Source organism: Ranitomeya variabilis, chromosome 2, assembly GCF_051348905.1.
Source record: "Ranitomeya variabilis isolate aRanVar5 chromosome 2, aRanVar5.hap1, whole genome shotgun sequence".
Taxonomy (NCBI): Eukaryota; Metazoa; Chordata; class Amphibia; order Anura; family Dendrobatidae; genus Ranitomeya; species Ranitomeya variabilis.
Window position 1 is genome coordinate 1,068,401,785 of NC_135233.1, and position 21,489 is coordinate 1,068,423,273.

General features: G+C 55.5%; 1 protein-coding gene across 1 annotated transcript in view; it reads left to right on the forward strand.

The window, feature by feature from the left end:
• Positions 1–3,323: 3,323 nt before the first annotated feature.
• Positions 3,324–21,489, forward strand: part of LOC143810203 (adhesion G-protein coupled receptor F3-like) — a 157,936-nt gene continuing 139,770 nt past the window's right edge. The window contains exon 1 of the mRNA XM_077293074.1: positions 3,324–3,468. Within this exon, the coding sequence (XP_077149189.1) occupies positions 3,387–3,468 (82 nt within the window). The 5' untranslated portion in view covers positions 3,324–3,386. The remainder of the gene's footprint in view (positions 3,469–21,489) is intronic.

A 21,489-nucleotide genomic window follows, 5' to 3' on the forward strand; every position in this document is an offset into this window, starting at 1 on the left:
TATGAAGGTTTCCTCTCCCAAATTTAAACCTCGTTTTATTGGTCCTTACAAGATATTGGAAATCCTTAATCCTGTATCCTTTCGCCTGGATCTTCCTGTGTCGTTTGCTATCCACAACGTGTTTCATAGGTCCTTGTTGCGGCGGTACGTTGTGCCTGTGGTTCCTTCTGCTGAGCCTCCTGCTCCGGTGTTGGTTGAGGGCGAGTTGGAGTACGTGGTGGAGAAGATCTTGGATTCTCGTCTCTCCAGGCGGAGGCTTCAGTACCTGGTCAAGTGGAAGGGCTATGGTCAGGAAGATAATTCCTGGGTGGTCGCCTCTGATGTTCATGCGGCCGATTTAGTTCGTGCCTTTCACGCCGCTCGTCCTGATCGCCCTGGTGGTCGTGGTGAGGGTTCGGTGACCCCTCATTAAGGGGGGGGTACTGTTGTGATTTTGCTTTTTGCTCCCTCTAGTGGTCATTAGTGATTTGACTCTGGAGCTTCTGTCTTTTCCTATATCCTCACCTGGGCCGTTAGTTCAGGGGCGTTGCTATATAAGCTCCCTGGACCTTCAGTTCAATGCCTGGCATCGTTGAAATCAGAGCTAATCTGTTGTGCTCTTGTCCTATGATCCTGGTTCCTGTATTTCAAGCTAAGTCTGCTTCCTTGCTTTTTGCTTTTGTTTTGTTTGGTATTTTTGTCCAGCTTGTTCCAATCTGTATCCTGACCTTTGCTGGAAGCTCTAGGGGGCTGGTGTTCTCCCCCCGGACCGTTAGACGGTTCGGGGGTTCTTGAATCTCCAGCGTGGATTTTTATAGGGTTTTTGTTGACCAGATAAGTTATCTTGCTATATTCTGCTATTAGTAAGCTGGCCTCTCTTTGCTGAACCTGGTTCATTTCTGTGTTTGTCATTTCCTCTTACCTCACCGTTATTATTTGTGGGGGGCTTGTATCTTGCTTTGGGGTCCCTTTCTCTGGAGGCAAGAGAGGTCTTTGTTCTCTTCTCCTAGGGGTAGTTAGATTCTCCGGCTGGCGCGAGTCATCTAGCGATCACCGTAGGCATGATCCCCGGCTACTTCTAGTGTTGGCGTTAGGAGTAGCTATTTGGTCAACCCAGTTACCACAGCCCTATGAGCTGGATTTTTGAATCTCGCAGACTTACACGTTCCTCTGAGACCCTGTCCACTGGGGTCATAACATACATAGGGCAAGAATTGCTGTAGGACAAGTGATAGGCATAAGCCAAGAATGTAGATGCTCACCCATAAAGTGCATAAACGCCTGTGCGAGTCAAAAAGCCCCAACTCGCGTTTTGCATAGGCTTCCTCAGGGGGCCTATGTGTTGTGTGAGGTAGTGTATATATGCACGGTATACCTGGTTCAACAGGTGTAATAGGTGAACACCACATCATGTGGGCGCATGTGGGTGGAGCTTCCACCGCCATCCTCGTCAGTGACACGCAACGCTGCATACTGATGCCTTCACAACAGAGGCGAACAGGAGCATTCATGCACATGCGCACCCAGCGGAGATCATGTATGAAAGATAAGTATAGTATGCATATTAGGTTTCTCTTGTACCATTAATTACTGATCGCCCCTTTGTGCTGTCTTACATCTTGTGTCTTTCCCAATTTTTAAACCGTTTACTGATTTCTACAAACATGGGATATTGACATTTATTTTTTAATATGTTCAATAAAATGTATAGATTTTTTAAAAATTAGGTTTTGACATTTTTCTATACAATCATTGGGGTAAATAGGCTCAATTTTTCTATATTATTGTCTCAGTTGCATTGGGAGTTCCCCATATGGACTATGGTCTGTACTATTATCTATGGCTCTAGCAAATTCTCTATGCTCTCAACTGTGGTAACAAAAACTTGGACAGATTCCCTTTAAAAGGTATACATATCTTATTAGGGCTTATGCCGGCCTTGCATGGGGTGGAGGGTCTTCTGATCGTGACTCTTTCTATGAGCCAGATGTCTGACATGCAGCTATTTTTTGGGGGTATTGTGTTCTCTGCAGCAGCTCACTACTCTAATAGAGGTGGATTCAATCATGAGATCTCACCTTCCCCTAATAGGACATATAGAAAAAGAGTGTTGAAGGCAGGGAAACCTTTTAAAGGGAACCCACCACCATCTGGTCAGTCCCAGGGATTTCCCATCTGCCACCATAGCACTCACGAGATCACTTACATTTCCTTCACGTTTTTCCCCGTCCAGCTTCCTCTGTATGGAAGTAATTAAGGCACACTCCTCAGTGCCTAGTTCGGGCCATAGGCCCCGAATGTTGCAGGAATTTCTGCAGGAAGCCTGATACGACCTCATGCTGTTAGAACGATATGTACTCACCCTGCTTCCAGCCCACTGAACACTGAACTTCACACAAACCTCACACTAAAAGCAAAGCAAAGTCTAAGAGACTTTAGAAATCTTAAGCACAAACATTGGTTTTATTTTCCTGACTGATTTGGAAAAATGCTGCGTTTTTGCAAACTGCAGCATGTAACTTATTTCAACATTTTTTCTGCGTTTTTTTCATCCATAAGAAACAGTGGGTAAGTGCAAAAACCCAGCAAAAAAAAAAAAACGCAGGTATCAGCTTTTGGCACATTTTTGGTGCAAAAAAAACAAACAAACAAAAAGGAAGTTAATTCAGACTTTTATGGGCCACTAAACTTTATCAACATGCACAAATGACAACAAAAATGCAGCAATAAAAATGCAGCCGAAACTCAGCAAAAAAATGCAGCAAAACCTGCTTTTTGTAAGCAGCTTCTTTACTGCCTCCGGACAGAAAAAAAATGCAGCAAAAATGCAACGTGTGAACATGGCCTTAAAGGGTTAATTGTGTCTTCATAAATGGACATTGTCGGATAGCGCTGGTAAAAATACCACTTGTTAAAATTTTCAACCGTTCTTGAGATATTAGCACTTTTTTTACAGCTATTGTCTTCTAGAGCGACCACAGATGCTAAAATACGCACAGCGCTTACAAGCTCTTTTCTAATGAGCTTGTAAGCACATGTTTTGAAGCTGAAGCGCACTGTTACCTCCTAATCTGGGCCAACTTCATCGCAGTGTTTTGTTTACGCGCTAGATAGCAGCGGTGGTCGGTTTCTAAGGCAATAAGATGTAAACAGAAGGAAAAAAAAGTGTTAATATCTCAAGAACAGCTGCAAATTTTAAGACACGGTAAATTGTAAAACTGCTTGTTTTTAGAAGTAGCATGCGACAGTAGGCGTCTATGAAGAAGGGAATAAAGGGATTAACCTATTACTGAGCATGTATTATCCCATTTATGTTTATTGCAGCTGCGCAGACTGTATATCAGTATGTGTATTACACGGACCTCACCCTGGAAGGATACGCCAGCGCCGCGGCCGAAGCTTCTTTTATGAGCCCATCGACAGTACCGCTCACAGTCTACTTCAATTCTACATTAAGCATGAGCCTGACGAAGCTCGCCATCGCCACCGGTAACAACTTGTATGCTTTATCTGAAATGATAAATCGGTCAATATATAAATCAGCTGTAATCCGAAAGAAGGTTACTACAATGATGGAGTCATGAATGGTGGAAATGGAAACTGGTACCGGGCAGAAAACTGATCTTTATAAATCAATAAAGGAGGAACAAATGGAATTGATTATATTGGGTGTGTCATATCTGTAATAGCTCTTGTTAAAAAAAAAAGGAAATCAGGTCTAAGAAGCTTCATGGGAATCTGTCAGCAGGTTTTTGCTATGAAATCTGGAAGTAGCGTGATGTAGGGGCAGAGACCCTGATTCCACCGATGTGTCACTGTCCTATGTTTTTGTTTCAATACGATTAGGGCTGAGCAGACCGGTGGAAGTTCGGGTTCTGGCATCTGACCCAATCTTTATTCCAAAGTTCATTTTGAGTACCAGAACTTGAACCACAACCCAAACCCCTTTAAAAAAAATGGAGACCCAAACTTATGACCTGTAAAATATTGCCGCTTTCTCTCTTTCTGTCTCACACAGTGGAACTATAATACTAACTAGATGGGCATTTCCTGAAGGAAATACATGGTGCTTGAACAGCACTGCCAGCTGCCAATGAACCTCAGGAGCAAGTCTGGCATGCAGGGCCCTGCCCCTGGGTATCCAATTTGGCCCCTTGGTAGCCACTTTGATGTGCGGGGCCCCTTGTTAGCAACTTTGGCCCCTTGGTAGAAACTTTGATGTGCGGGGCCCCTTGTTAGCAACGTTGGCCCCTTGGTAGCCATTTTGGCATGCAGGAATCCTTGGTAGCCATTTTGGCATTTAGGAATCCTCGGTAGCCACTTTAATCGGAGGCCGGGGACCCTCGGCCTCCGATTTGGAGGCCGGGGACCCTCGGCCTACGATTTGGAGGCCGGGGACCCTCGGCCTCCGATTTGGAGGCCGGGGACCCTCGGCCTCCGATTTGGTGGCCGGGGACCCTCGGCCTCCGATTTGGAGGCCGGGGACCCTCGGCCTCCGATTTGGAGGCCGGGGACCCTCGGCCTCCGATTTGGTGGCCGGGGACCCTCGGCCTCCGATTTGGAGGCCGGGGACCCTCGGCCTCCGATTTGGAGGCCGGGGACCCTCGGCCTCCGATTTGGAGGCCGGGGACCCTCGGCCTCCGATTTGGAGGCCGGGGACCCTCGGCCTCCGATTTGGAGGCCGGGGACCCTCGGCCTCCGATTTGGTGGCCGGGGACCCTCGGCCTCCGATTTGGTGGCCGGGGACCCTCGGCCTCCGATTTGGAGGCCGGGGACCCTCGGCCTCCGATTTGGTGGCCGGGGACCCTCGGCCTCCGATTTGGAGGCCGGGGACCCTCGGCCTCCGATTCGGTGGCCGGGGACCCTCGGCCTCCGATTCGGTGGCCGGGGACCCTCGGCCTCCGATTTGGTGGGCGGGGCCGGGGGGGCACTTACTTTTCACACACGGGGCCGGGGGGGCACTTACTTTTCACACACGGGGCCGGGGGGGCACTTACTTTTCACACACGGGGCCGGGGGGGCACTTACTTTTGACACACGGGGCCGGGGGGGCACTTACTTTTCACACACGGGACGAGAGGGTGTCATATTCACTTTATTCTGATGTTTGACTGTGATAAATGATCATGTCCTAAAATGGACACCGTACATTTGCATAGCTGCCATCTTTGGAAGGTCAAGCTGGGGGTAATGGAAAGTTCGCCATTATTTCCTATGGGAAATTTTTTTTTTTAAATGCGATTTAAATAAAATCTACATATCGGATCGACTATAAAAGTCATAGCACACCTGTCCCCACCGAGGCCTTCGAAACGCCGCCTGAACGGGGTCTCTGCGCCGAGCGGTTCGGGCCGCATTAATTGCGGAAAACGCGGAGAAGAAGAAGAACTAGATGGGCATTTCCTGAAGGAAATACATGGTGCTTGAACAGCGCTGCCAGCTACCAATGAACCTCAGGAGCATTTCTGGCATGCAGGGTCCTGCCCCAGAGTAGCCATTTTGGCATGCAGGAATCCTTGGTAGCCACTTTGGCGCACACAGCTTCTCGGTAGCCACTTTGGCCACATCCCCCTATATACAAACACCACTCATATATACAGATATCCCCTTATATTCAGACATCCCCCTTATATTCAGACATCCCCCTTATATACAGACATCCCCCTATATACAGACATCTCCCTTATATATAGACATCCCCTTATATACAGTCATCTCCCTCATATATAGACATCCCCCTTATATACAGACATCCCCCTATATACAGACCTCCCCCTTATATACAGACATCCCCCTATATACAGACATCTCCCTTATATATAGACATCCCCTTATATACAATCATCTCCCTTATATACAGACATCCCCCTTATATACAGACGTCCCCCTTATATACAGACATCCCTCTATATACAGACATCCCCCTTATATACAGACATCTCCCTTATATACAGACATCCCCTTATATACAGACATCCCCTTATATACATATATCCCCCTATATACAGACATCTCCTATATACAGACATCTCCTATATACAGACATCCCCCTTATATACAGACACCCCCTTATTTACAGACATTCCCTATATACAGACATCCCCCTCATATACAGACATCCCCCATATTTATAGACATCCCCCTATATACAGACATCCCCCTATATACAGGCATCCCCCTTATATACAGACATCCCTCTATATACAGACATCCCTCTATATACAGACATCCCTCTTATATACAGACATCCCCCTTATATACAGACATCCCCCTATATACAGACATTTCCCTTATATACAGACATCCCCCTCATATACAGACATCCCCCTTATTTACAGACATCCCCTATATACAGACATCCCCCTCATATACAGACATCCCCCATATTTATAGACATCCCCCTATATACAGACATCCCCCTTATATACAGACATCCCCCTATATACAGACACCCCCCTTATATACAGACATCCCCCTATATACAGACATCCCCACTATATACAGACATCCCCCTATTTACAGACATCCCCCTTATATACAGACATCCCCCTATATACAGACATCCCCACTATATACAGACATCCCTCTATATACAGACATCCCCCTTATATACAGACATCCCCCTATATACAGACATCCCCCTATAAACAGACACCCCCCTTATATACAGACATCCCCCTATATACAGACATCCCCCTTATACACAGACATCACTTTATATACAGACATCCCCCTTATATACAGACATCTTCCTTATATACAGACATCCCCCCTATATACAGATATCCTTCTTATATACAGACATCCCCCTATATACAGACATCCCCCCATTACTTATCACACACAGGATGGGGGTGCACTTACTTTTGCACACACGGGGCCGGGGGTGCACTTACTTTTCACACAGGGGACCGGGGGATGCACTTACTTTTCACACAGGGGACCGGGGGGCACTTACTTTTCACACAGGGGACCGGGGGGCACTTACTTTTCACACAGGGGACCGGGGGGCACTTACTTTTCACACATGGGACCGGGGGGCACTTACTTTTCACACACGGGGCCAGGGGGCACTTACTTTTCACACATGGGACCGGGGGTGCACTTACTTTTCACACACGGGGCCGGGGGGCACTTACTTTTCACACACGGGGCCGGGGGGGCACTTACTTTTCACACATGAGGCCGGGGGGGCACTTACTTTTCACACACGGGGCCGGGGGGGCACTTACTTTTCACATACGGGGCCGGGGGGCACTTACTTTTCACACAGGGGACCGGGGGTGCACTTACTTTTCACCCACGGGACCGGGGGTGCACTTACTTTTCACACACGGGGCCGGGGGGGCACTTAATTTTCACACAGGGGATCGGGGGTGCACTTACTTTTCACCCACGGGACCGGGGGTGCACTTACTTTTCACACACGGGGCCGGGGGGCACTTACTTTTCACACACGGGGCCGGGGGGGCACTTACTTTTCACACAGGGGATCGGGGGTGCACTTACTTTTCACACACGGGGCCGGGGGGGGGGCACTTACTTTTCACACACGGGGCCGGGGGGCACTTACTTTTCACACACGGGGCCGGGGGGGCACTTACTTTTCACACAGGGGACCGGGGTGCACTTACTTTTCACACAGGGGACCGGGGGTGCACTTACTTTTCACACACGGGGCCGGGGGGCACTTACTTTTCACACAGGGGACCGAAGGTGCACTTACTTTTCACACAGGGGACCGGGGGTGCACTTACTTTTCACACGGGGCCGGGGGTGCACTTACTTTTCACACACGGGGCCGGGGGTGCACTTACTTTTCACCCACGGGATCGGGGGTGCACTTACTTTTCACAAACGGGGCCGGGGGGCACTTACTTTTCACACAGGGGACCGGGGGTGCACTTACTTTTCACACATAGGACCGGGGGTGCACTTACTTTTCACACAGGGGACCGGGGGTGCACTTACTTTTCACACAGGGGACCGGGGGTGCACTTACTTTTCACACAGGGGACCGGGGGTGCACTTACTTTTCACACAGGGGACCGGGGGTGCACTTACTTTTCACACAGGGGACCGGGGGTGCACTTACTTTTCACACACGGGGTTGGGGGGGCACTTACTTTTCACACAGGGGACCGGGGGTGCACTTACTTTTCACCCACGGGACCGGGGGTGCACTTACTTTTCACACACGGGGCCGGGGGGCACTTACTTTTCACACACGGGGCCGGGGGGGCACTTACTTTTCACACACGGGGCCGGGGGGCACTTACTTTTCACACACGGGGCCGGGGGGCACTTACTTTTCACACAGGGAACCAGGGGTGCACTTACTTTTCACACAGGGGACCGGGGGTGCACTTACTTTTCACACACGGGGCCGGGGGGCACTTACTTTTCACACAGGGGACCGGCGGTGCACTTACTTTTCACACATGGGACCGGGGGTGCACTTACTTTTCACACAGGGGACCGGGGGTGCACTTACTTTTCACACAGGGGACCGGGGGGCACTTACTTTTCACACAGGGGATCGGGGGTGCACTTACTTTTCACCCACGGGACCGGGGGTGCACTTACTTTTCACACACGGGGCCGGGGGGCACTTACTTTTCACACATGGGGCCGGGGGGCACTTACTTTTCACACAGGGGACCGGGGGTGTACTTACTTTTCACACAGGGGACCGGGGGGGCACATACTTTTCACACAGGGGATCGGGGGTGCACTTACTTTTCACCCACGGGACCGGGGGTGCACTTACTTTTCACACACGGGGCCGGGGGGGCACTTACTTTTCACACAGGGGACCGGGGGTGCACTTACTTTTCACCCACGGGACCGGGGGTGCACTTACTTTTCACACACGGGGCCGGGGGACACTTACTTTTCACACACGGGGCCGGGGGGCACTTACTTTTCACACAGGGGACCGGGGGTGCACTTACTTTTCACACAGGGGACCGGGGGGGCACTTACTTTTCACACAGGGGATCGGGGGTGCACTTACTTTTCACCCATGGGACCGGGGGTGCACTTACTTTTCACACACGGGGCCGGGGGGGCACTTACTTTTCACACACGGGGCCGGGGGGGCACTTACTTTTCACATACGGGGCCGGGGGGCACTTACTTTTCACACAGGGGACCGGGGGTGCACTTACTTTTCACCCACGGGACCGGGGGTGCACTTACTTTTCACGCACAGGGCCGGGGGGCACTTACTTTTCACACAGGGGATCGGGGATGCACTTACTTTTCACCCACGGGACCGGGGGTGCACTTACTTTTCACACACGGGGCCGGGGGGCACTTAGGGACCGGGGGGGCACTTACTTTTCACACAGGGGATCAGGGGTGCACTTACTTTTCACACACGGGGCCATGGGGCACTTACTTTTCACACACGGGGCCGGGGGGCACTTACTTTTCACACACGGGGCCGGGGGGGCACTTACTTTTCACACACGGGGCCGGGGGGCACTTACTTTTCACACACGGGGCCGGGGGGGCACTTACTTTTCACACACGGGGCCGGGGGGGCACTTACTTTTCACACAGGGGACCGGGGGTGCACTTACTTTTCACACACGGGTCTGGGGGTGCACTTACTTTTCACACACGGGACGAGAGGGTGTCATAGTCACTTTATTCTGATGTTTGACTTTGATAAATGATCATGTCCTAAAATGGACACCGTACATTTGCATAGCTGCCATCTTTGGAAGGTCAAGTTGGGGGTAATGGAAAGTTCGCCATTATTTCCTATGGGAAATTTTTTTTTTAAAATGCGATTTAAATAAAATCTACATATCGGATTGACTATAAAAGTCATAGCACACCTGTCCCCACCGACGCCTTCGAAACGCCGCCTGAACGGGGTCTCTGCGCCGAGCGGTTCGGGCCGCATTAATTGCGGAAAACGCGGAGAAGAATAATAACTAGATGGGCATTTCCTGAAGGAAATACATGGTGCTTGAACAGCGCTGCCAGCTGCCAATGAACCTCAGGAGCAAGTCTGGCATGCAGGGCCCTGCCCCTGGGTATCCAATTTGGCCCCTTGGTAGCCACTTTGATGTGCGGGGCCCCTTGTTAGCAACTTTGACCCCTTGGTAGAAACTTTGATGTGCGGGGCCCCTTGTTAGCAACTTTGGCCCCTTGGTAGCCATTTTGGCATGCAGGAATCCTTGGTAGCCATTTTGGCATTTAGGAATCCTCGGTAGCCACTTTAATCGGAGGCCGGGGACCCTCGGCCTCCGATTTGGTGGCCGGGGACCCTCGGCCACCGATTTGGAGGCCGGGGACCCTCGGCCTCCGATTTGGAGGCCGGGGACCCTCGGCCTCCGATTTGGAGGCCGGGGACCCTCGGCCTCCGATTTGGAGGCCGGGGACCCTCGGCCTCCGATTTGGAGGCCGGGGACCCTCGGCCTCCGATTTGGAGGCCGGGGACCCTCGGCCTCCGATTTGGAGGCCGGGGACCCTCGGCCTCCGATTTGGAGGCCGGGGACCCTCGGCCTCCGATTTGGTGGCCGGGGACCCTCGGCCTCCGATTTGGAGGCCGGGGACCCTCGGCCTCCGATTTGGAGGCCGGGGACCCTCGGCCTCCGATTTGGAGGCCGGGGACCCTCGGCCTCCGATTTGGAGGCCGGGGACCCTCGGCCTCCGATTTGGAGGCCGGGGACCCTCGGCCTCCGATTTGGTGGCCGGGGACCCTCGGCCTCCGATTTGGAGGCCGGGGACCCTCGGCCTCCGATTTGGAGGCCGGGGACCCTCGGCCTCCGATTTGGTGGCCGGGGACCCTCGGCCTCCGATTTGGAGGCCGGGGACCCTCGGCCTCCGATTTGGAGGCCGGGGACCCTCGGCCTCCGATTTGGAGGCCGGGGACCCTCGGCCTCCGATTTGGAGGCCGGGGACCCTCGGCCTCCGATTTGGAGGCCGGGGACCCTCGGCCTCCGATTTGGAGGCCGGGGACCCTCGGCCTCCGATTTGGTGGCCGGGGACCCTCGGCCTCCGATTTGGAGGCCGGGGACCCTCGGCCTCCGATTTGGTGGCCGGGGACCCTCGGCCTCCGATTTGGAGGCCGGGGACCCTCGGCCTCCGATTTGGAGGCCGGGGACCCTCGGCCTCCGATTTGGAGGCCGGGGACCCTCGGCCTCCGATTTGGAGGCCGGGGACCCTCGGCCTCCGATTTGGAGGCCGGGGACCCTCGGCCTCCGATTTGGAGGCCGGGGACCCTCGGCCTCCGATTTGGAGGCCGGGGACCCTCGGCCTCCGATTTGGAGGCCGGGGACCCTCGGCCTCCGATTTGGTGGCCGGGGACCCTCGGCCTCCGATTTGGAGGCCGGGGACCCTCGGCCTCCGATTCGGTGGCCGGGGACCCTCGGCCTCCGATTTGGAGGCCGGGGACCCTCGGCCTCCGATTCGGTGGCCGGGGACCCTCGGCCTCCGATATGGTGGCCGGGGACCCTCGGCCTCCGATTCGGTGGCCGGGGACCCTCGGCCTCCGATTCGGTGGCCGGGGACCCTCGGCCTCCGATTCGGTGGCCGGGGACCCTCGGCCTCCGATTCGGTGGCCGGGGACCCTCGGCCTCCGATTTGGTGGGCGGGGCCGGGGGGGCACTTACTTTTCACACACGGGGCCGGGGGGGCACTTACTTTTCACACACGGGGCCGGGGGGGCACTTACTTTTCACACACGGGGCCGGGGGGGCACTTACTTTTGACACACGGGGCCGGGGGGGCACTTACTTTTCACACACGGGACGAGAGGGTGTCATATTCACTTTATTCTGATGTTTGACTGTGATAAATGATCATGTCCTAAAATGGACACCGTACATTTGCATAGCTGCCATCTTTGGAAGGTCAAGCTGGGGGTAATGGAAAGTTCGCCATTATTTCCTATGGGAAATTTTTTTTTTTAAATGCGATTTAAATAAAATCTACATATCGGATCGACTATAAAAGTCATAGCACACCTGTCCCCACCGAGGCCTTCGAAACGCCGCCTGAACGGGGTCTCTGCGCCGAGCGGTTCGGGCCGCATTAATTGCGGAAAACGCGGAGAAGAAGAAGAACTAGATGGGCATTTCCTGAAGGAAATACATGGTGCTTGAACAGCGCTGCCAGCTACCAATGAACCTCAGGAGCATTTCTGGCATGCAGGGTCCTGCCCCAGAGTAGCCATTTTGGCATGCAGGAATCCTTGGTAGCCACTTTGGCGCACACAGCTTCTCGGTAGCCACTTTGGCCACATCCCCCTATATACAAACACCACTCATATATACAGATATCCCCTTATATTCAGACATCCCCCTTATATTCAGACATCCCCCTTATATACAGACATCCCCCTTATATACAGACATCCCCCTATATACAGACATCTCCCTTATATATAGACATCCCCTTATATACAGTCATCTCCCTCATATATAGACATCCCCCTTATATACAGACATCCCCCTATATACAGACCTCCCCCTTATATACAGACATCCCCCTATATACAGACATCTCCCTTATATATAGACATCCCCTTATATACAATCATCTCCCTTATATACAGACATCCCCCTTATATACAGACGTCCCCCTTATATACAGACATCCCTCTATATACAGACATCCCCCTTATATACAGACATCTCCCTTATATACAGACATCCCCTTATATACAGACATCCCCTTATATACATATATCCCCCTATATACAGACATCTCCTATATACAGACATCTCCTATATACAGACATCCCCCTTATATACAGACACCCCCTTATTTACAGACATTCCCTATATACAGACATCCCCCTCATATACAGACATCCCCCATATTTATAGACATCCCCCTATATACAGACATCCCCCTATATACAGGCATCCCCCTTATATACAGACATCCCTCTATATACAGACATCCCTCTATATACAGACATCCCTCTTATATACAGACATCCCCCTTATATACAGACATCCCCCTATATACAGACATTTCCCTTATATACAGACATCCCCCTCATATACAGACATCCCCCTTATTTACAGACATCCCCTATATACAGACATCCCCCTCATATACAGACATCCCCCATATTTATAGACATCCCCCTATATACAGACATCCCCCTTATATACAGACATCCCCCTATATACAGACACCCCCCTTATATACAGACATCCCCCTATATACAGACATCCCCACTATATACAGACATCCCCCTATTTACAGACATCCCCCTTATATACAGACATCCCCCTATATACAGACATCCCCACTATATACAGACATCCCTCTATATACAGACATCCCCCTTATATACAGACATCCCCCTATATACAGACATCCCCCTATAAACAGACACCCCCCTTATATACAGACATCCCCCTATATACAGACATCCCCCTTATACACAGACATCACTTTATATACAGACATCCCCCTTATATACAGACATCTTCCTTATATACAGACATCCCCCCTATATACAGATATCCTTCTTATATACAGACATCCCCCTATATACAGACATCCCCCCATTACTTATCACACACAGGATGGGGGTGCACTTACTTTTGCACACACGGGGCCGGGGGTGCACTTACTTTTCACACAGGGGACCGGGGGATGCACTTACTTTTCACACAGGGGACCGGGGGGCACTTACTTTTCACACAGGGGACCGGGGGGCACTTACTTTTCACACAGGGGACCGGGGGGCACTTACTTTTCACACATGGGACCGGGGGGCACTTACTTTTCACACACGGGGCCAGGGGGCACTTACTTTTCACACATGGGACCGGGGGTGCACTTACTTTTCACACACGGGGCCGGGGGGCACTTACTTTTCACACACGGGGCCGGGGGGGCACTTACTTTTCACACATGAGGCCGGGGGGGCACTTACTTTTCACACACGGGGCCGGGGGGGCACTTACTTTTCACATACGGGGCCGGGGGGCACTTACTTTTCACACAGGGGACCGGGGGTGCACTTACTTTTCACCCACGGGACCGGGGGTGCACTTACTTTTCACACACGGGGCCGGGGGGGCACTTAATTTTCACACAGGGGATCGGGGGTGCACTTACTTTTCACCCACGGGACCGGGGGTGCACTTACTTTTCACACACGGGGCCGGGGGGCACTTACTTTTCACACACGGGGCCGGGGGGGCACTTACTTTTCACACAGGGGATCGGGGGTGCACTTACTTTTCACACACGGGGCCGGGGGGGGGCACTTACTTTTCACACACGGGGCCGGGGGGCACTTACTTTTCACACACGGGGCCGGGGGGGCACTTACTTTTCACACAGGGGACCGGGGTGCACTTACTTTTCACACAGGGGACCGGGGGTGCACTTACTTTTCACACACGGGGCCGGGGGGCACTTACTTTTCACACAGGGGACCGAAGGTGCACTTACTTTTCACACAGGGGACCGGGGGTGCACTTACTTTTCACACGGGGCCGGGGGTGCACTTACTTTTCACACACGGGGCCGGGGGTGCACTTACTTTTCACCCACGGGATCGGGGGTGCACTTACTTTTCACAAACGGGGCCGGGGGGCACTTACTTTTCACACAGGGGACCGGGGGTGCACTTACTTTTCACACATAGGACCGGGGGTGCACTTACTTTTCACACAGGGGACCGGGGGTGCACTTACTTTTCACACAGGGGACCGGGGGTGCACTTACTTTTCACACAGGGGACCGGGGGTGCACTTACTTTTCACACAGGGGACCGGGGGTGCACTTACTTTTCACACAGGGGACCGGGGGTGCACTTACTTTTCACACACGGGGTTGGGGGGGCACTTACTTTTCACACAGGGGACCGGGGGTGCACTTACTTTTCACCCACGGGACCGGGGGTGCACTTACTTTTCACACACGGGGCCGGGGGGCACTTACTTTTCACACACGGGGCCGGGGGGGCACTTACTTTTCACACACGGGGCCGGGGGGCACTTACTTTTCACACACGGGGCCGGGGGGCACTTACTTTTCACACAGGGAACCAGGGGTGCACTTACTTTTCACACAGGGGACCGGGGGTGCACTTACTTTTCACACACGAGGCCGGGGGGCACTTACTTTTCACACAGGGGACCGGCGGTGCACTTACTTTTCACACATGGGACCGGGGGTGCACTTACTTTTCACACAGGGGACCGGGGGTGCACTTACTTTTCACACAGGGGACCGGGGGGGCACTTACTTTTCACACAGGGGATCGGGGGTGCACTTACTTTTCACCCACGGGACCGGGGGTGCACTTACTTTTCACACACGGGGCCGGGGGGCACTTACTTTTCACACATGGGGCCGGGGGGCACTTACTTTTCACACAGGGGACCGGGGGTGTACTTACTTTTCACACAGGGGACCGGGGGGGCACATACTTTTCACACAGGGGATCGGGGGTGCACTTACTTTTCACCCACGGGACCGGGGGTGCACTTACTTTTCACACACGGGGCCGGGGGGGCACTTACTTTTCACACAGGGGACCGGGGGTGCACTTACTTTTCACCCACGGGACCGGGGGTGCACTTACTTTTCACACACGGGGCCGGGGGACACTTACTTTTCACACACGGGGCCGGGGGGCACTTACTTTTCACACAGGGGACCGGGGGTGCACTTACTTTTCACACAGGGGACCGGGGGGGCACTTACTTTTCACACAGGGGATCGGGGGTGCACTTACTTTTCACCCATGGGACCGGGGGTGCACTTACTTTTCACACACGGGGCCGGGGGGGCACTTACTTTTCACACAGGGGACCGGGGGTGCACTTACTTTTCACACAGGGGACCTGGGGTGCACTTACTTTTCACACAGGGGACCGGGGGTGCACTTACTTTTCACACACGGGGTTGGGGGGGCACTTACTTTTCACACAGGGGACCGGGGGTGCACTTACTTTTCACCCACGGGACCGGGGGTGCACTTACTTTTCACACACGGGGCCGGGGGGCACTTACTTTTCACACACGGGGCCGGGGGGGCACTTACTTTTCACACACGGGGCCGGGGGGGCACTTACTTTTCACACACGGGGCCGGGGGGCACTTACTTTTCACACAGAGGACCGGGGGTGCACTTACTTTTCACACAGGGGACCGGGGGTGCACTTACTTTTCACACAGGGGACCGGGGGTGCACTTACTTTTCACACAGGGGACCGGGGGTGCACTTACTTTTCACACACGGGACCGGGGGTGCACTTACTTTTCACACACGGGGCCGGGGGGCACTTACTTTTCACACACGGGGCCGGGGGGCACTTACTTTTCACACACGGGGCCGGGGGGGCACTTACTTTTCACACACGGGGCCGGGGGGGCACTTACTTTTCACATACGGGGCCGGGGGGCACTTACTTTTCACACAGGGGACCGGGGGTGCACTTACTTTTCACCCACGGGACCGGGGGTGCACTTACTTTTCACGCACAGGGCCGGGGGGCACTTACTTTTCACACAGGGGATCGGGGATGCACTTACTTTTCACCCACGGGACCGGGGGTGCACTTACTTTTCACACACGGGGCCGGGGGGCACTTAGGGACCGGGGGGGCACTTACTTTTCACACAGGGGATCAGGGGTGCACTTACTTTTCACACACGGGGCCATGGGGCACTTACTTTTCACACACGGGGCCGGGGGGCACTTACTTTTCACACACGGGGCCGGGGGGGCACTTACTTTTCACACACGGGGCCGGGGGGCACTTACTTTTCACACACGGGGCCGGGGGGGCACTTACTTTTCACACACGGGGCCGGGGGGGCACTTACTTTTCACACAGGGGACCGGGGGTGCACTTACTTTTCACACACGGGTCTGGGGGTGCACTTACTTTTCACACACGGGACGAGAGGGTGTCATAGTCACTTTATTCTGATGTTTGACTTTGATAAATGATCATGTCCTAAAATGGACACCGTACATTTGCATAGCTGCCATCTTTGGAAGGTCAAGTTGGGGGTAATGGAAAGTTCGCCATTATTTCCTATGGGAAATTTTTTTTTTAAAATGCGATTTAAATAAAATCTACATATCGGATTGACTATAAAAGTCATAGCACACCTGTCCCCACCGACGCCTTCGAAACGCCGCCTGAACGGGGTCTCTGCGCCGAGCGGTTCGGGCCGCATTAATTGCGGAAAACGCGGAGAAGAATAATAACTAGATGGGCATTTCCTGAAGGAAATACATGGTGCTTGAACAGCGCTGCCAGCTGCCAATGAACCTCAGGAGCAAGTCTGGCATGCAGGGCCCTGCCCCTGGGTATCCAATTTGGCCCCTTGGTAGCCACTTTGATGTGCGGGGCCCCTTGTTAGCAACTTTGACCCCTTGGTAGAAACTTTGATGTGCGGGGCCCCTTGTTAGCAACTTTGGCCCCTTGGTAGCCATTTTGGCATGCAGGAATCCTTGGTAGCCATTTTGGCATTTAGGAATCCTCGGTAGCCACTTTAATCGGAGGCCGGGGACCCTCGGCCTCCGATTTGGTGGCCGGGGACCCTCGGCCACCGATTTGGAGGCCGGGGACCCTCGGCCTCCGATTTGGAGGCCGGGGACCCTCGGCCTCCGATTTGGAGGCCGGGGACCCTCGGCCTCCGATTTGGAGGCCGGGGACCCTCGGCCTCCGATTTGGAGGCCGGGGACCCTCGGCCTCCGATTTGGAGGCCGGGGACCCTCGGCCTCCGATTTGGAGGCCGGGGACCCTCGGCCTCCGATTTGGTGGCCGGGGACCCTCGGCCTCCGATTTGGAGGCCGGGGACCCTCGGCCTCCGATTTGGAGGCCGGGGACCCTCGGCCTCCGATTTGGAGGCCGGGGACCCTCGGCCTCCGATTTGGAGGCCGGGGACCCTCGGCCTCCGATTTGGAGGCCGGGGACCCTCGGCCTCCGATTTGGAGGCCGGGGACCCTCGGCCTCCGATTTGGAGGCCGGGGACCCTCGGCCTCCGATTTGGTGGCCGGGGACCCTCGGCCTCCGATTTGGAGGCCGGGGACCCTCGGCCTCCGATTTGGAGGCCGGGGACGCTCGGCCTCCGATTTGGAGGCCGGGGACGCTCGGCCTCCGATTTGGTGGCCGGGGACCCTCGGCCTCCGATTTGGAGGCCGGGGACCCTCGGCCTCCGATTTGGAGGCCGGGGACCCTCGGCCTCCGATTTGGTGGCCGGGGACCCTCGGCCTCCGATTTGGAGGCCGGGGACCCTCGGCCTCCGATTTGGAGGCCGGGGACCCTCGGCCTCCGATTTGGAGGCCGGGGACCCTCAGCCTCCGATTTGGAGGCCGGGGACCCTCGGCCTCCGATTTGTAGGCCGGGGACCCTCGGCCTCCGATTTGGAGGCCGGGGACCCTCGGCCTCCGATTTGGAGGCCGGGGACCCTCGGCCTCCGATTTGGTGGCCGGGGACCCTCGGCCTCCGATTTGGAGGCCGGGGACCCTCGGCCTCCGATTTGGAGGCCGGGGACCCTCGGCCTCCGATTTGGTGCCCGGGGACCCTCGGCCTCCGATTTGGAGGCCGGGGACCCTCGGCCTCCGATTCGGTGGCCGGGGACCCTCGGCCTCCGATTCGGTGCCCGGGGACCCTCGGCCTCCGATTTGGAGGCCGGGGACCCTCGGCCTCCGATTCGGTGGCCGGGGACCCTCGGCCTCCGATTCGGTGGCCGGGGACCCTCGGCCTCCGATTCGGTGGGCGGGGCCGGGGGGGCACTTACTTTTCACACACGGGGCCGGGGGGGCACTTACTTTTCACACACGGGGCCGGGGGGCACTTACTTTTCACACACGGGGCCGGGGGGGCACTTACTTTTCACACACGGGGCCGGGGGGGCACTTACTTTTCACACACGGGGCCGGGGGGCACTTACTTTTGACACACGGGGCCGGGGGGCACTTACTTTTCACACACGGGGCCGGGGGAGCACTTACTTTTCACACACGGGACGAGAGGGTGTCATATTGACTTTATTCTGATGTTTGACTGTGATAAATGATCATGTCCTAAAATGGACACCGTACATTTGCATAGCTGCCATCTTTGGAAGGTCAAGCTGGGGGTAATGGAAAGTTCGCCATTATTTCCTATGGGAAATTTTTTTTTTTAAATGCGATTTAAATAAAATCTACATATCGGATCGACTATAAAAGTCATAGCACACCTGTCCCCACCGAGGCCTTCGAAACGCCGCCTGAACGGGGTCTCTGCGCCGAGCGGTTCGGGCCGCATTAATTGCGGAAAACGCGGAGAAGAATAATAATAATAACTAGATGGGCATTTCCTGAAGGAAATACATGGTGCTTGAACAGCGCTGCCAGCTTTACAGCTGCACTTCACACACCAGGGGAGCACTTACTTTTGCACACCCGGGACCGGGGCGCACTTACTTTTGCACACGGGGCCGGGGGCGCGCTTACTTTTGCACACGGGGCCGGGGGCGCGCTTACTTTTGCACACGGGGCCAAGGGCGCCATTACTTTTGCACACGGGGCCGGGGGCGCCATTACTTTTGCACACGGGGCCGGGGGCGCCATTACCTTTGCACACGGGGCCGGGGGCGCCATTACTTTTGCACACGGGGCCGGGGGCGCTATTACTTTTGCACACGGGGCCGGGGGCGCCATTACTTTTGCACACGGGGCCGGGGGCGCCATTACTTTTGCACACGGGACCGGGGGCGCCATTACTTTTGCACACGGGGCCGGGGGCGCCATTACTATTGCACAAGGGGCCGGGGGCGCCATTACTTTTGCACACGGGGCCGGGGGCGCCATTACTTTTGCACACGGGGCCGCCATTACTTTTGCACACGGGGCCGGGGGCGCCATTACTTTTGCACACGGGGCCGTGGGCGCCATTACTTTTGCACACAGGGCCGGGGGCGCCATTACTTTTGCACACGGGGCCGGGGGCGCCATTACATTTGCACACGGGGCCGGGGGCGCCATTACTTTTGCACACGGGGCCGGGGGCGCCATTACTTTTGCACACGGGGCCGGGGGCGCCATTACTTTTGCACACGGGACCGGGGGCGCCATTACTTTTGCACACGGGGCCGGGGGCGCCATTACTTTTGCACACGGGGCCGGGGGCGCCATTACTTTTGCACACGGGGCCGGGGGCGCCATTACTTTTGCACACGGGGCCGGGGGCGCCATTACTTTTGCACACGGGGCCGGGGGCGCGCTTACTTTTGCACACGGGGCCGGGGGCGCGCTTACTTTTGCACACAGGGCCGGGGGCGCGATTACTTTTGCACACAGGGCCGGGGGCGCGCTTACTTTTGCACACGGGGCCGGGGGCGCCATTACTTTTGCACACGGGGCCGGGGGCGCCATTACTTTTGCACACGGGGCCGGGGGCGCCATTACTTTTGCACACGGGGCCGGGGGCGCCATTACTTTTGCACACGGGGCCAGGGGCGCGCTTACTTTTGCACACGGGGCCGGGGGCGCGCTTACTTTTGCACACGGGGCCGGGGGCGCGATTACTTTTGCACACGGGGCCGGGGGCGCGCTTACTTTTGCACACGGGGCCGGGGGCGCCATTACTTTTGCACACGGGGCCGGGGGCGCCATTACTTTTGCACACGGGGCCGGGGGCGCCATTACTTTTGCACACGGGGCCGGGGGCGCCATTACTTTTGCACACGGGGCCGGGGGCGCCATTACTTTTGTACACGGGGCCGGGGGCGCCATTACTTTTGCACACGGGGCCGCCATTATTTTTGCACACGGGGCCGGGGGCGCCATTACTTTTGCACACGGGGCCGGGGGCGCCATTACTTTTGCACACGGGGCCGGGGCGCCATTACTTGTGCACACGGGACCGGGGGCGCCATTACTTTTGCATAGGGGGCCGGGGGCACGCTTACTTTTGCACACGGGGCCGGGGGCGCGCTTACTTTTGCACAGGGGGCCGGGGGCGCGCTTACTTTTGCACACGGGGCCGGGGGCGCGCTTACTTTTGCACACGGGGCCGGGGGCGCGCTTACTTTTGCACACGGGGCCGGGGGCGCGCTTACTTTTGCACACGGGGCCAAGGGCGCGCTTACTTTTGCACACGGGGCCGGGGGCGCCATTACTTTTGCACACGGGGCCGCCATTACTTTTGCACACGGGGCCGGGGGCGCCATTACTTTTGCACACGGGGCCGGGGGCGCCATTACTTTTGCACACGGGGACGGGGGCGCCATTACTTTTGCACACGGGGCTGGGGGTGCCATTACTTTTGCACACGGGGCCGGGGGCGCCATTACTTTTGCACACGGGGCCGGGGGCGCCATTACTTTTGCACACGGGGCCGGGGGCGCCATTACTTTTGCACACAGGGCCGCCATTACTTTTGCACACGGGGCCGGGGGCGCCATTACTTTTGCACACGGGGCCGGGGGCGCCATTACTTTTGCACACGGGGCCGGGGCGCCATTACTTTTGCACACGGGACCGGGGGCGCCATTACTTTTGCACAGGGG